General features: G+C 43.3%; 2 protein-coding genes across 4 annotated transcripts; one reads left to right on the top strand and one right to left on the bottom strand.

Moving 5' to 3' along the window:
* Positions 1-728: 728 nt before the first annotated feature.
* Positions 729-2,732, bottom strand: mrps6 (mitochondrial ribosomal protein S6). Its single transcript, XM_054600202.1, has 2 exons — positions 2,284-2,732; positions 729-830 (listed from the first exon to the last, which is right to left on the bottom strand). The coding sequence occupies exon 1, from the start codon at positions 2,624-2,626 to the stop codon at positions 2,294-2,296; it is 333 nt and encodes a 110-aa protein (XP_054456177.1). The 5' UTR covers positions 2,627-2,732; the 3' UTR covers positions 729-830; positions 2,284-2,293.
* Positions 2,733-2,906: 174 nt separating this feature from the next.
* Positions 2,907-10,882, top strand: nolc1 (nucleolar and coiled-body phosphoprotein 1). 3 transcript variants are annotated; one of them, XM_054600201.1, is made up of 13 exons: positions 2,907-3,161; positions 3,475-3,530; positions 4,141-4,304; positions 4,460-4,551; positions 4,635-4,737; positions 4,856-4,980; positions 5,138-5,264; positions 6,699-6,824; positions 6,901-6,990; positions 7,091-9,103; positions 9,323-9,450; positions 9,540-9,623; positions 9,739-10,882. In XM_054600201.1, the coding sequence occupies exons 1-13, from the start codon at positions 3,051-3,053 to the stop codon at positions 9,895-9,897; spliced, it is 3,378 nt and encodes a 1,125-aa protein (XP_054456176.1). In that variant the 5' UTR covers positions 2,907-3,050; the 3' UTR covers positions 9,898-10,882. The 3 variants fall into 3 exon arrangements, with proteins under 3 accessions (XP_054456176.1, XP_054456175.1, XP_054456174.1); XM_054600200.1 differs by having other exon boundaries at positions 4,424-4,551; XM_054600199.1 differs by having other exon boundaries at positions 4,421-4,551.
* Positions 10,883-11,741: the final 859 nt, after the last annotated feature.

Below are 11,741 nucleotides of genomic sequence, written 5' to 3'. Positions count from 1 at the left end.
GTTCCTTTGCTGGAGCACGACTCAAGGTTTTCATAATCATCAAGCCAAAAGAAATCAACCTAAATGGAAGTTATTTTACTTAAGGGTACATCCTTTATGTCCTCGTAGATAGGACAGAAACACAAACAGTGCACCTCATTCTCAATTTCCCCGGGCTCACACAGAAAATATGTATGTTTGTATATATTCAGTACCAGTCAAAAGTTTGGACACACCTTCTCATTCAATAGTTTTTCTTTATTTTGTTCTACATTGTAGATTAATATTGAAGACATCCAAACTATGAAGGAACACATATGGAATTATGTGGTAAACAAACAAATGCTCAACAAACCAGAATATGTTTTATATTTTAGATTCTTCAAAGTAGTTGAATGAGAAGGTGTTACCAAACTTTTGACTGGTACTGTATATATATCCCGGTGTGTAAAACAAGTGAGATTTTTAATAGTGCAGTGGTTAGTGATGTTTGGAGGAAACCCAGGGGTAATTATTAGACAGCTTGTTTTTCTACACTAAACATTATGGATTTTACTGGCAGTGTGTTCTCAGAGGGCAATGATCAAGTCTGGAATGCTACTCAACAATTCAGAACTGCATGAACCTCGTCTAGGCAAATGAAAATAAGAACTGAAACTACTATCACATTACTGAACATCACGTGATGCACAATGCCTGAAATGTTTCAACAAAAAGTCAAGAAAACTTGCAAATCAGATAGAAAAAAAAGTAATTTATTATGACATAACCAAATGTAGGCCAACACCTATGTTAAAGGTAAAAGAGGGAAGCATCACGCTGTACATGGTCTGGATATGAGCAGAGGAAACCTGTAAAACAAATGGAACAATAATTATATAGGGTTAAGTTACAGCAGTCAGCACAGCATAATCCCCATAAACAGAAGGTGAATGACGTTGACTGCATGAACACATTTAATGAAGTCATTGTAAGATTGCGCTGATACTGAATTGTTTTTCATACCATACACACATCATGAATTATCACATCAACATACATCAAGACCATTTGATACAAATCCACAACAGTTGATTCTTAAATCGTGACAATGTGGAGCATGACATTTTAAAGTTGGATAAAAGGTGCTTTATAATTTGACAAACTATGTAAAGGCACCAACATTTCCTAATACACATATTTTTGGCATTTCTGTACTGCAACTTCTGGCTAATTAGCCTATACTGATCTAATTTATGTAGAGATTTCTCCTTTATTCACCATTGTTAACTACAAGGAGGCCACCACCTTTCAGTCTTACACGTTTGTGCATGTTCTATTTATGTAAGAAATGTATTATTCCCGAAGGTACCCTTGTGCAGAGACAAGTATATATCCTTCATGTCCTATAAGTCGAGCTGACTTTCACATAAAAGAAGACAGAACACATACCAGGCAGAGCACCTTGTCGTCTAATCAGTTATAGCAATACAAGTATCTGATAGTTGCATAGAAGTGCTTATTCCTTCCGGTAAAATATATTTTAGTGTGTGACCCACCCCTGTTGCCCGTCAGTCATGAAGTGTGAAACCACAAAGACTTCAACACTACCGACAAGACAGCAAGTTGTGTAGATTGAACAGTACAACGATCAGACAACTTAAAGAATGGCGATAATATTGGGATTTTAAAATCCATTTCTAAGAAAACTGTGTGCAATGTCTGAGTTTAAAATAGTTGTGCTATTTATGTTATCAGAAAAGTGGGATCTGCATTTGCATTTATCACAGATTCTGTAACATTCAACGCAAAAGCACTACTTTTAGTGCAATTTAACCCATTGTCTGCTGTGAATTTTTGCATGTAAACTATTAATACAATTTATTTATTTATTTTTTTGGGGGGGGGGAGAAATCAATACCATATTACCAATAATATTGGGGTACTCATTGTAGCGATATTTTCTAATGGAAACAGCAAAACATTGGATGACACATCTTGACAAATGCAATGAGTTGTTTGATCTTCTTGGTTTTATAATATAGATTGAAAACTGCAGCTTTTAAAAATAGGAATCACTTGAGCTCAATCTTCACCTGTGATAGACGTGTATCATTGTGTTTCACATTTTACTGAAGAAATTATCAGCATTCTTTTCTCACTGATTAAGCAGTTTAATAAATGATGGACACATTATTTAACTGCAGCACTAAATCCATGCATGGAGCAGTTATCCTACATTTGAAGACACAAGAATCCCACTCCTGCTCCAGCTGTGGGTTAGTACTGATGCATTTGGCTTTACCCACATCAGCTATGCCTTACATTCATTCAATCACTGTTGTGGGCCACAGCAGTTACTGCTGGGAACCTGGTCGTCCTTCTTCAGCACAGTGGGCCTCACCACGTCCACATCACGGTGCAGGTGATTCAGCAAGCTGGGGAGGATGCTGGGGGCTGCGTAGAAACCGAGCAGAAAGTAAGCCCCTCGGCTGTGCCTCTCATTGTGTTTGGTTATCTTGTAGGGCAACAGTCTCTCCCCCAGGTTCTCCAGGTCTCTCACCACGGCGCCCCGCTCCATCAAGGTCTCCACTGTCCGCCGGAGAGCAGCCGCTGTCCCCGGCCGCTGCATCGCCTTCAGGATCAGGGCCAGTTCGTAGCGAGGCATGGCGACGGCGAAGTAGTCCTCGGTTCACGCTTTTAAATCAACTGCCAGTGGGTTGGTGTCATTGCCAGATTGCTCAGCTCAAAGGCAACCATGTTATGACACGAGGGACGGGGGGGAAGGTCTTTGGTGATGACGTATAAAGCCTGCGCCTGTAGGTAGTGATGACAACATTGCTAATCAAATCTTGGAAATAAGAGAGTGTAAATGTGGTGCTAATAAAACTACCACTAATTCTATCCAAATCATGGATGTATATAAAAATAAAAATAAAAAAGGTTCAAAACATAGATTCAAATGCCTCAACCTAATCTAAACCAAAAGGCGTGTAAAGCTGTTTGAAGCGAATGGACACGTCATCAGTCGGCGCCTGCGCACATGCTCACAAGTTCCGGCCACTTCCTTTCCTTCCAGGAGCGTGTTGAAGATGGCGGAGCAAAAGTCGAAGCCGAGTGATCTTTACAAATGCGTATATTCGTTTCTGCGGGAGAACAAGTTCACAAAGGCGGCCGAGCAGTTTCTGAAACAGACTAAAGTGGTAAGCTGCTCGCCCTATGTTGTTGACAGTCGGTGTGTCGTACCGTCTGTCCCCGGCCTTTTAGAAAAGAGTGCACAACGTTAGCTGTGTAACGTGCAGGGACCGGTGAAGTTAGCACGTGTAGGGGTACACGTACAAGGTGTTCTTCTGTACTAATTGTTTATTTGCAAATAATGAGCTCTTCTCATCTGGTAAATTGTAAATGGGAATCATACAGTGGCTGGTTTGCATTGTTGGAAATTGCAGCTGATTTGTTAAATTCTGCAAACTGCTGGATTTGTTGTAAGTTTGTGCTACACGTGTTTCCCTACAGGCTCCACAAGATCAGAATGAAGAGAGCCTCGTCAACATCTACAACTTCTGGGTGAAGTGAGTTACATTTTGTTACATCTTCATTCAATGCTGAGGCTTGGTTAGTTCATATTAATTATTAATACATTTTGAAAATGTGGCCTACCAGCGTTGTTGGTGTTTCCCCCCCCAGCTAACCAGATCTGTCTACTCTCAGAATCCACCCCCAAAGCAAAAATCGACCTCAAAGCATAGTGAAATCGGTTTTGTACTTTAAAGGCAATATGTGCAAACAAATGCACAGTTTTCCCTTGCAGATTAGTGCTTAAACCGGTGACATTATCAGCTGACACTTACTTGTTCTGCAAACCCTTAAATGTGTTGGCTCATCAAGCTTATAATTGTTGAGTAGAAAATATCCTCATACATATATAGATAATTAAAAACATGTTATTACATAATTTAACATCTGACCCATGGACAACACAGTTTATCTGGTTAGGACATTTATGGGGATGCCAGTCAATATGCATTTTCCCCCTTTTTATTTATGAATTAATAAGACCATTATAGACCACTGCTGCTATCCCAGTATCCTAGGATTTATTTGCTATCTTATTAGCAGCTCCAGGACTTGTATCTTGTTGATATCAATATATAGCTTTAATATAACAATGGGTCTTCGTAGGTCACCTGAAGCCAAGAAACGAAAGGTGCCTTCTAACAAGGGTGAAGCTGCAAGCGGTCCGTCAGCCAAGAAAGCAAAAACCAGTGCAGAGAGCTCCAGCAGCGAAGAGTCAAGCAGCGAGGATGAAGAAGCTGTTGCGAAACCAACCAAGGCAGCCCCTGCAGGTAATGTCAATGTGTTTGACTTAGAGAACTGATAAACCTGGTTTAAATATGTCAGTAATGTGCATTTCTGAAACCTTCCACTGCATTATGAGATTACATTTCTCTGTTTGTTTCAGCAGCCAAGGTGGTGCCTGCGAAAGCAGCAGCAGCAGCAGCCAAGGCGGTGCCTGCGAAAGCAGCATCCAGCAGCAGTGAAGACTCCAGTGAATCTGAAGAGGAGAAGGCTCCTGCAAAGACACCTGCAAAGGTAGGAGGACGCATCCAAGTGTTGGTGCGAGGCTAGGTTTGTGCATTTATGCTATAACTTAGAATTTTGTTTGTGCACAAAAGGCTCCTGTGAAGTCGCCTGCTGCAGTAAGGAAGAAAGACAGCAGCTCTAGCAGTGAAGAATCTGATTCTGAGGCTGAGAAGCCCGCCAAAGCCGCTACACCGAGTGAGTTTAGAGCCAGAAGTCATATTGTGTAATGCAATCCCCTTGAATTTTGAACTCAAATTTAGCTGATTATGATATGTGCTTTATGTTATTTACCTGATCTACCTCTGGTCCTTAGAACCCAAGGCTGCTGCAGTCACAGCACCCAAACCAGCTGCTCCTGCTAAAGTTGCAGCTCAGAAAAAGCCGGAGAGCAGCAGTGAAGATAGTTCCTCCGATTCTGAAGATGAAGAACCAGCCAAGGTATGCAAAATAATCTGGCCATATCTAAATATCATTACATGTTTTATTATCATTTTGATTCCAGAAATCTAGAAAAATGTAGAACAACTTTAATCAAACAGTGATTGTGCGAGGTAAATATATATAGACGCTTGACCTACTGTACCTGTCCTGATAGGCTCCAGCCAAAACTGCCCCAGTGAAGGCTGCTGCTGCTGCTGCTGCTGCTGCTGCTGCTGCTAAATCGAGCAGTGAAGACTCTTCATCTGAAGACGAGGCTCCACCCAGCAAAAAACCCAAAGCAGGTATGTTTTTATGCCTTTTTTTTTTTTTTTAATACCACTATATCCTCGATGGTTTCTACACACAATGTGTAGGAGCCAAAACAATTATTAAATTTGTCATTGAGAGAAAGTATACTGTAAGACTGTGGTTGGTATTACTGCTCCATCTGGCCAACCAGGGCATTCAATTGTTAATAAATTGGCGTCATTGTCTTGTTAGTAATAGCTGTGCACAGGGCATGCAGCTTAAGGACGCCAAGAGCTGAAATAGTTTTTCGGGTTTAAATATGTTTCATCCTTTATTCTTTGCTTTGGGTTGCCATGGCAAATCCTTTATTTTGGTTGTTGTAGCGTAGTTTAACACACACACACATATATATTCACACACGTTGCCCTTTTATTCATCCATCTGCTTCATCTACCGGACTACCACAGGACAACAAATTGTGAGTAACCTGAATGAACGTAACTTTAGCAAAACCTTGTTGAGCTAATTTCTTGGTGATAGGAATATGGCTAAATGGAAGAAAAAGAAGGAAGCCATAACACAATGTAACAGCACTTTTTTGTTGTTTCCTTTAAACAAAAAAGATGCAGACACACCATAGTCCCTCCTCCCCATTCGCAGGGCCTCCTTCACATCCATAGCCAAGACGGCTCACTATGTTGGTCCTTTATCAGGACGACAGACGATGTCAAAAGCTGATGACCTAGTCCTTAGTGCTTAACATATTGTACAGAGGCCCTGGGGTCTATGTTATGACTACAGAAGGATATCTTTAGGTTTTTATTGACACTAGTACTCTTATGGATACCGGTTCAGTTCCTTATCAATACTCCTAATCTTTTGATTATTTTGGGAAATGTACATTAATAAGTGATTAGTCATGACTGCACAAAAACTTCCCAAATCCTTAAATACAGTTGTAGCTCAACAGTTTGCTAAGCAATTAGCTTTCATTTCTTATCGTGTTCTTATTATCAAACTCGGTATGGCATCGATGATAATTATCGATGCCATACATAATTTCTTTTATGTTCTGCGTGTTTGCCAAATACTTTGATGCATATCTGGTATTGCCTCCCTTACTTTTGATGGTTTTATTGTGACAACGAGAGTTCCCAGCATCTACAGGAGTAAAATGTAGCAACACTTTCATTCTTTTTCTTCTCTCTGCCATGATGTGTGTATTGCGCTGTACTGAGTCGGTGTGTTTGTCAGTGTAAAGCACAACTGCCCCCCTCATGCAAGAATAAGAAACAGAGAGGGGATCTGCAACGGCTGTTTTATTCAGCAGATATCGCAATCTGCAAATTCTAAAGTACCGAAAGCAGATCCGTTAACACCAGACCTCATCAATACTCCAGGTTTTCACTACTGTATTATCGGTTCCAGTCTAGAACAAAGTTTCGGGGAGCATCCATAGTTATGACCGGTTTCCATTGTCTTGGTAGGAGCGTACAGTGCAGTCCCACCTCCTGCTTCAGTCCAGAAAGCTCCAGCTGCACCAGCAGCAAGCAAGGCCAAGGACAGCGACTCCTCAGACAGCAGTGACGAGGAAGAAGAGAAGAAAGTAGCGGGTAAGAAGTGCCCACCTTTTCCAAATGTAAGTATCAGTGTTTTTAATTGCATGTCTAACAGCATTGTAATCTTTAGCAAAACCTGCACCGGCAAAGACCACGGCTGCCAAACCTGTGGTGGCCAAACCCGCTGCAAAGAAGCAGGAGTCCAGCTCTGACAGCTCAGGTAATAATCGGTATCATCAAATCATCTGTAATTTCCTTCTCAATGTGAGCCAATGCCGAACATGTGACAAACGTTTTTCCTCGTGCCCTTGTCTTTCCAGATTCAAGCTCGGATGAAGAGGTGGCAAAGAAGCCTCCGGCCAAAGTCACCCCAGCTAAAGCGGTCCCAGTCAAACCCGCTGCAGCCAAAGCTGCCCCTGCCGGAGAGGAAAGCTCAGACTCATCAAGTTCAGAGGACGAAGAGGAGGTGAAGAAGCCTGCAGTGAAGGTGACTCCTGCTAAAGCTGCTCCAGCTAAACCTGTTGCCGCTAAAGTCACACCTGCTAAAGCAGATTCCTCAGAGGACGATTCCAGTTCAGAGGAGGAGGAGACGGCAAAGAAGCCTGCTGCTAAACCTGCACCGGCCAAGACTGTCCCAGCTAAAAAAGCTGTTCCCAAACCCTCTACAAAGGCAGCCGAGAGCAGTTCTGATTCAGAGGACTCCTCTGAGGATGAACCAGTGAAAGCCAAGCCAGCAGCTAAGCCAGCATCTAAACCATCTACGCCGGCAGCAAAGCCTGCTACTCCTACAGCAAAGCCTGCTGCAGCAGCAGAGAGCAGCTCAGACTCTGACTCGTCTTCTGAAGACGAAGAACCAGCAGTCAAGGCTAAACCTGCTGCAGCTAAACCAGCTACGCCTGCATCAAAGCCTGCTACTCCAGCAGCAAAGTCTACTGCCGCCGCAGAAAGCAGCTCAGACTCTGACTCCTCTGAGGATGAGGAAGAACCAGCAGTCAAGGCTAAACCTGCTGCAGCTAAGCCTGCATCAAAGCCTGCTACTCCTTCAAAGCCTGCTGCAGCAGCAGAGAGCAGCTCAGACTCTGACTCCTCTTCTGAAGATGAAGCAGCAGTCAAGGCTAAACCCGCAGCAGCAGCTAAACCAGCTACGCCTGCATCAAAGCCTGCTACTCCGGCGGCAAAGCCTGCTGCAGCAGTAGAAAGCAGCTCAGACTCGTCTTCTGAAGATGAAGAACCAGCAGTCAAGGCTAAACCTGCTGCAGCTAAACCAGCTACGCCTGCAGCAAAGCCTGCTGCTGCTGCAGCAGAGAGCAGCTCAGACTCTGACTCCTCTGAGGATGAGGAAGAACCAGCAGTCAAGGCTAAACCTGCATCAAAGCCTGCTACTCCAAAGCCTGCTACTCCAAAGCCTGCTACTCCTGCGGCAAAGCCTGCCGCTGCAGCAGAGAGCAGCTCAGACTCTGACTCCTCTTCTGAAGATGAAGCGGCAGTCAAGGCTAAACCTGCTACGCCTGCAGCTAAACCAGCTACGCCTGCATCAAAGCCTGCTACTCCAAAGCCTGCTACTCCGGCAGCAAAGGCTGCTGCTGCAGCAGAGAGCAGCTCAGACTCTGACTCCTCTTCCGAAGATGAAGCAGCAGTCAAGGCTAAACCAGCAGCTACGCCTGCATCAAAGCCTGCTACTCCAAAGCCTGCTACTCCAGCGGCAAAGCCTGCCGCCGCAGCAGAGAGCAGCTCAGACTCTGACTCCTCTGAGGATGAGGAAGAACCAGCAGTCAAGGCTAAACCTGCAGCAGCTAAACCAGCTACTCCTGCAGCAAAGCCGGCTACTCCTGTGGCAAAGCCTGCTGCTGCAGCAGAGAGCAGCTCAGACTCTGACTCGTCTTCTGAAGACGAAGAACCAGCAGTCAAGGCTAAACCTGCTGCATCAAAGCCTGCTACTCCTGCAGCAAAGCCTGCTGGCACGGCCAAAGCCACAAAGGCTGCTGCGACTCCAACAAAGAAGGCTGAGGAGAGCAGCTCGGACTCCTCTGATTCAGAGACGGAGACCAAGTCCACCCCTGCTAAGCCTGCAGTCACCAATGGAAAGGCAGCAACACCCAAGGCGGCAACACCAAAGACCGCAGAAAAGCCAGCGGAGTCGTCATCTAGTGACAGCAGCTCTGACGAGGAAGAAGAGGCCAGTAAAAGTACAGTAAAACCCGCTACACCTGCCGCAACGCCCAAGACAACCCCGGCTCCTAAACCTCAGGAGAGCAGCGGCTCCTCTGAGAGTTCATCAGATGAGGAGGCCCCAAAGAAAGCAGCCACAGCACCCACCACCCCCACAACAAACTGTGAGTCCCAAACACACACTGAACATAATGTGGCCAATTAACAGGGAAATCAAATGTATCAATAGGCTAACCTAACACTGGATCCCTCAAATAACCATTCAAATAAATGTTTTACTGGTATTTTAAATGTTTATAGAACACTTATATTGTTGACTGATTCCCAATTGTTCTCCACTAATATGAGCAGCACAAGTAACTCTTTTCCTCTGATGTATGCAGGTACCAATGGAAAGAGAAAAAGAGATGGAGAATCATCAGAAAGTGAAGAGGAAGAGTCAGAAGTCAAGACACCGAAAAACAAGAAAACGACAACCACACCACAGACATTTCCTAAAGCCAATAAGAAGGTAGGGCCTGCTAGACTGGAACATAGCGTTAACCCAAGTTTCCTGAAGGGGAGGAGCCATAATTTGATAGAAAATGACTTGTCTTTCAGGCCTCCAACGTACCGTTCCGTAGAATAAGAGAAGAAGAAGTAGCAGTGGATCCCCGTCTGCAAGACAACTCTTTTGATGCAAAGGTAAGCTCAGTAATCACTCTGTGTGTAGTGCTGTTGTAAGAATGCGTGTGAGATTGCTGATGTCATCCAATAATTTACTCTCAAACAACATGTTCATTTGTCTCTGCTATTCCAGTTTGGAGCCAACGGGGACTGGGGCCAGAAAGCCAACGATGTGCTCAGGTTCACAAAAGGCAAGTCATTCCGCCACGAAAAGACGAAGAAGAAGAGGGGAAGCTACCGCGGCGGCGCCATCTCCACCACGATCAACTCTATTAAGTTCGACAGTGACTAAGGACCCCGTCCCTCCTGTCCCTCCCATCTGAACTTTACTGTACCCGTGTGATCAGGACTATCCGTTGTCTGCTTCCTCCCCACTGTTAACGGTCCTCTGTCATCACCATGCAGCAGCAGACTGACAGGAATGTGACCCGTAGAGTTGAGCTGGTACTTACATTTAGTTAGCTGCCCTTAGTTCATCATGCAGGGCTTTGGTTTTGTCTCTGATCTTTCAGCAACAGTTAGTGGAGCTTTGGCAGCGGGAGAGAAATGTCCCCAACTGTGACTTTTCAAACTACTGCTAAAGGTTGACATCAATGTGACATGACCCCTTATAGCCACTAGGTGGCTGCAGGCCACCTGTTAATAGAAAAAAAACACCAATGTGTGTTGGGCCCCTTTTTTTTTTTTTTTTTTTTGCCTCTATTGACTTTGTTAACCTGTACTTGATTTTCAAATGACTATCTTCTTTCTTTGTAACACTTTCTTTCCCTTCATTTATCAATGTATGAATGAAAGCCATGTATTGCATCAGGTCCTTCAGAATGTCTTAAAAAAAAAAAAAGCTGGTATTGATTTTTAATGGGTAACATGGATTCTTCAAGTTTGTTGGGTTTGTTGATTTTTATTTGGCTACATTTGAGTGGAGGGGGCGCTGTGTTCTGTTTTTCTTTTTCCCTTTAAATTACACAAACATTTGGAGTAGAACTGAGTTTTATACCGTGTATTTATTATGTTTTATTCAATTTCAATGTTGAGGATCCTAGGTGGTCTTTTTCCGTGCTATTCTCAAGCCATTTTGTTTTGAAACTATTATTTCTTCTGATATTAGGATACCCCTGTCAAACCCTCCCTATTCTGTTCATCAGTGGTATGAAATTTATTATTCACCAACATAACTGAGAAGCCATGCATGTTTCAATTTGACTTTCCTGTATGAGCCTTTGTGAACCTTTTTGTTATGTTTTATTAATTCTTGTAGCTGTAATTAAAAACTAAAAGAAAACATGTTGGTGTGAATGGATATTTTTTTTTTTTTTTATCACTTAAAATGATAATAATGCTACTCTGTCCTCAGCTTCTAATTTTTCTACTCCGAAACATACACATAGAAATGGGGAAGACATACATTTTTTTTTTTTAAGTGTCTCCAAAGGATGACTGCTTTTTTCTATTGTTACAAACATGCATGCCTAGTCATAAATTCTGTTATCGAATGATGATCGTCAGTAAACATAAAATCCATCATATATATATTTTTTTCATTAGAGTATTGGGGAATCAGTCTGTCTAGAGTAGCCAGTTCTTTCTCTGTAGGGGATGCAAAGTGGAAAACGGGCAAGCACTCCTTAAACTTTCATCAAAGCCACTAGATGGCAGCCGGGTAGCTCTTCACACTGTGCTGTCAGTTCAGTCTGTGCACTGACACCTTACTACTTGCCATGGGACAGTTTTGAGGTTGGCTGCTAATATGAGTCAAGCTCCACAAGCTGGACCTTACACTTCCCATTAACCCAAGGAGAGAGCACCCTGATGTCATCACCAGGGTTAATATTTAATAAATTAGAGAGCTGATCTAGAACCACGGAGGACATGCGGCTGTTTCCACTGACTATGTAGTACTTGCCATGACCATAAAAGTTATATTCGGGTATATTATGGGTGGGAGTGCCCCTTTAACTTACCCTTTTATCCCCAAACAAAGACTATTACCCCCTACATGCATTTGGTTCTGAAATGTCCATTTAGTCTATCTGCCCATAGTGTACAGTGTGGAGAAATGCAAGATGTATTTTTAATGTGTAACCAAGCAATTAGAGCATCAGACATCTTATAAGAATGCAAAAGAACTCTGCCTGT

The sequence above is a fragment of the Anoplopoma fimbria genome, chromosome 6 (assembly GCF_027596085.1).
Source record: "Anoplopoma fimbria isolate UVic2021 breed Golden Eagle Sablefish chromosome 6, Afim_UVic_2022, whole genome shotgun sequence".
In the NCBI taxonomy this organism is placed as follows: Eukaryota; Metazoa; Chordata; class Actinopteri; order Perciformes; family Anoplopomatidae; genus Anoplopoma; species Anoplopoma fimbria.
Note: the sequence above shows the minus strand (reverse complement) of the source record. Positions and strands in the feature narration are given on the sequence as shown.

Bases quoted from the DNA above. Each gene is read 5' to 3' on its own strand.
- mrps6 (XM_054600202.1), bottom strand. From the start codon at position 2,626: ATGCCTCGCTACGAACTGGCCCTGATCCTGAAGGCGATGCAGCGGCCG.
- nolc1 (XM_054600199.1), top strand. From the start codon at position 3,051: ATGGCGGAGCAAAAGTCGAAGCCGAGTGATCTTTACAAATGCGTATAT. The intron at 3,162-3,474 runs GTAAGCTGCTCG...GTTTCCCTACAG, and splicing joins TTCTGAAACAGACTAAAGTG to GCTCCACAAGATCAGAATGA. The intron at 6,825-6,900 runs GTAAGAAGTGCC...TGTAATCTTTAG, and splicing joins AGAAGAGAAGAAAGTAGCGG to CAAAACCTGCACCGGCAAAG.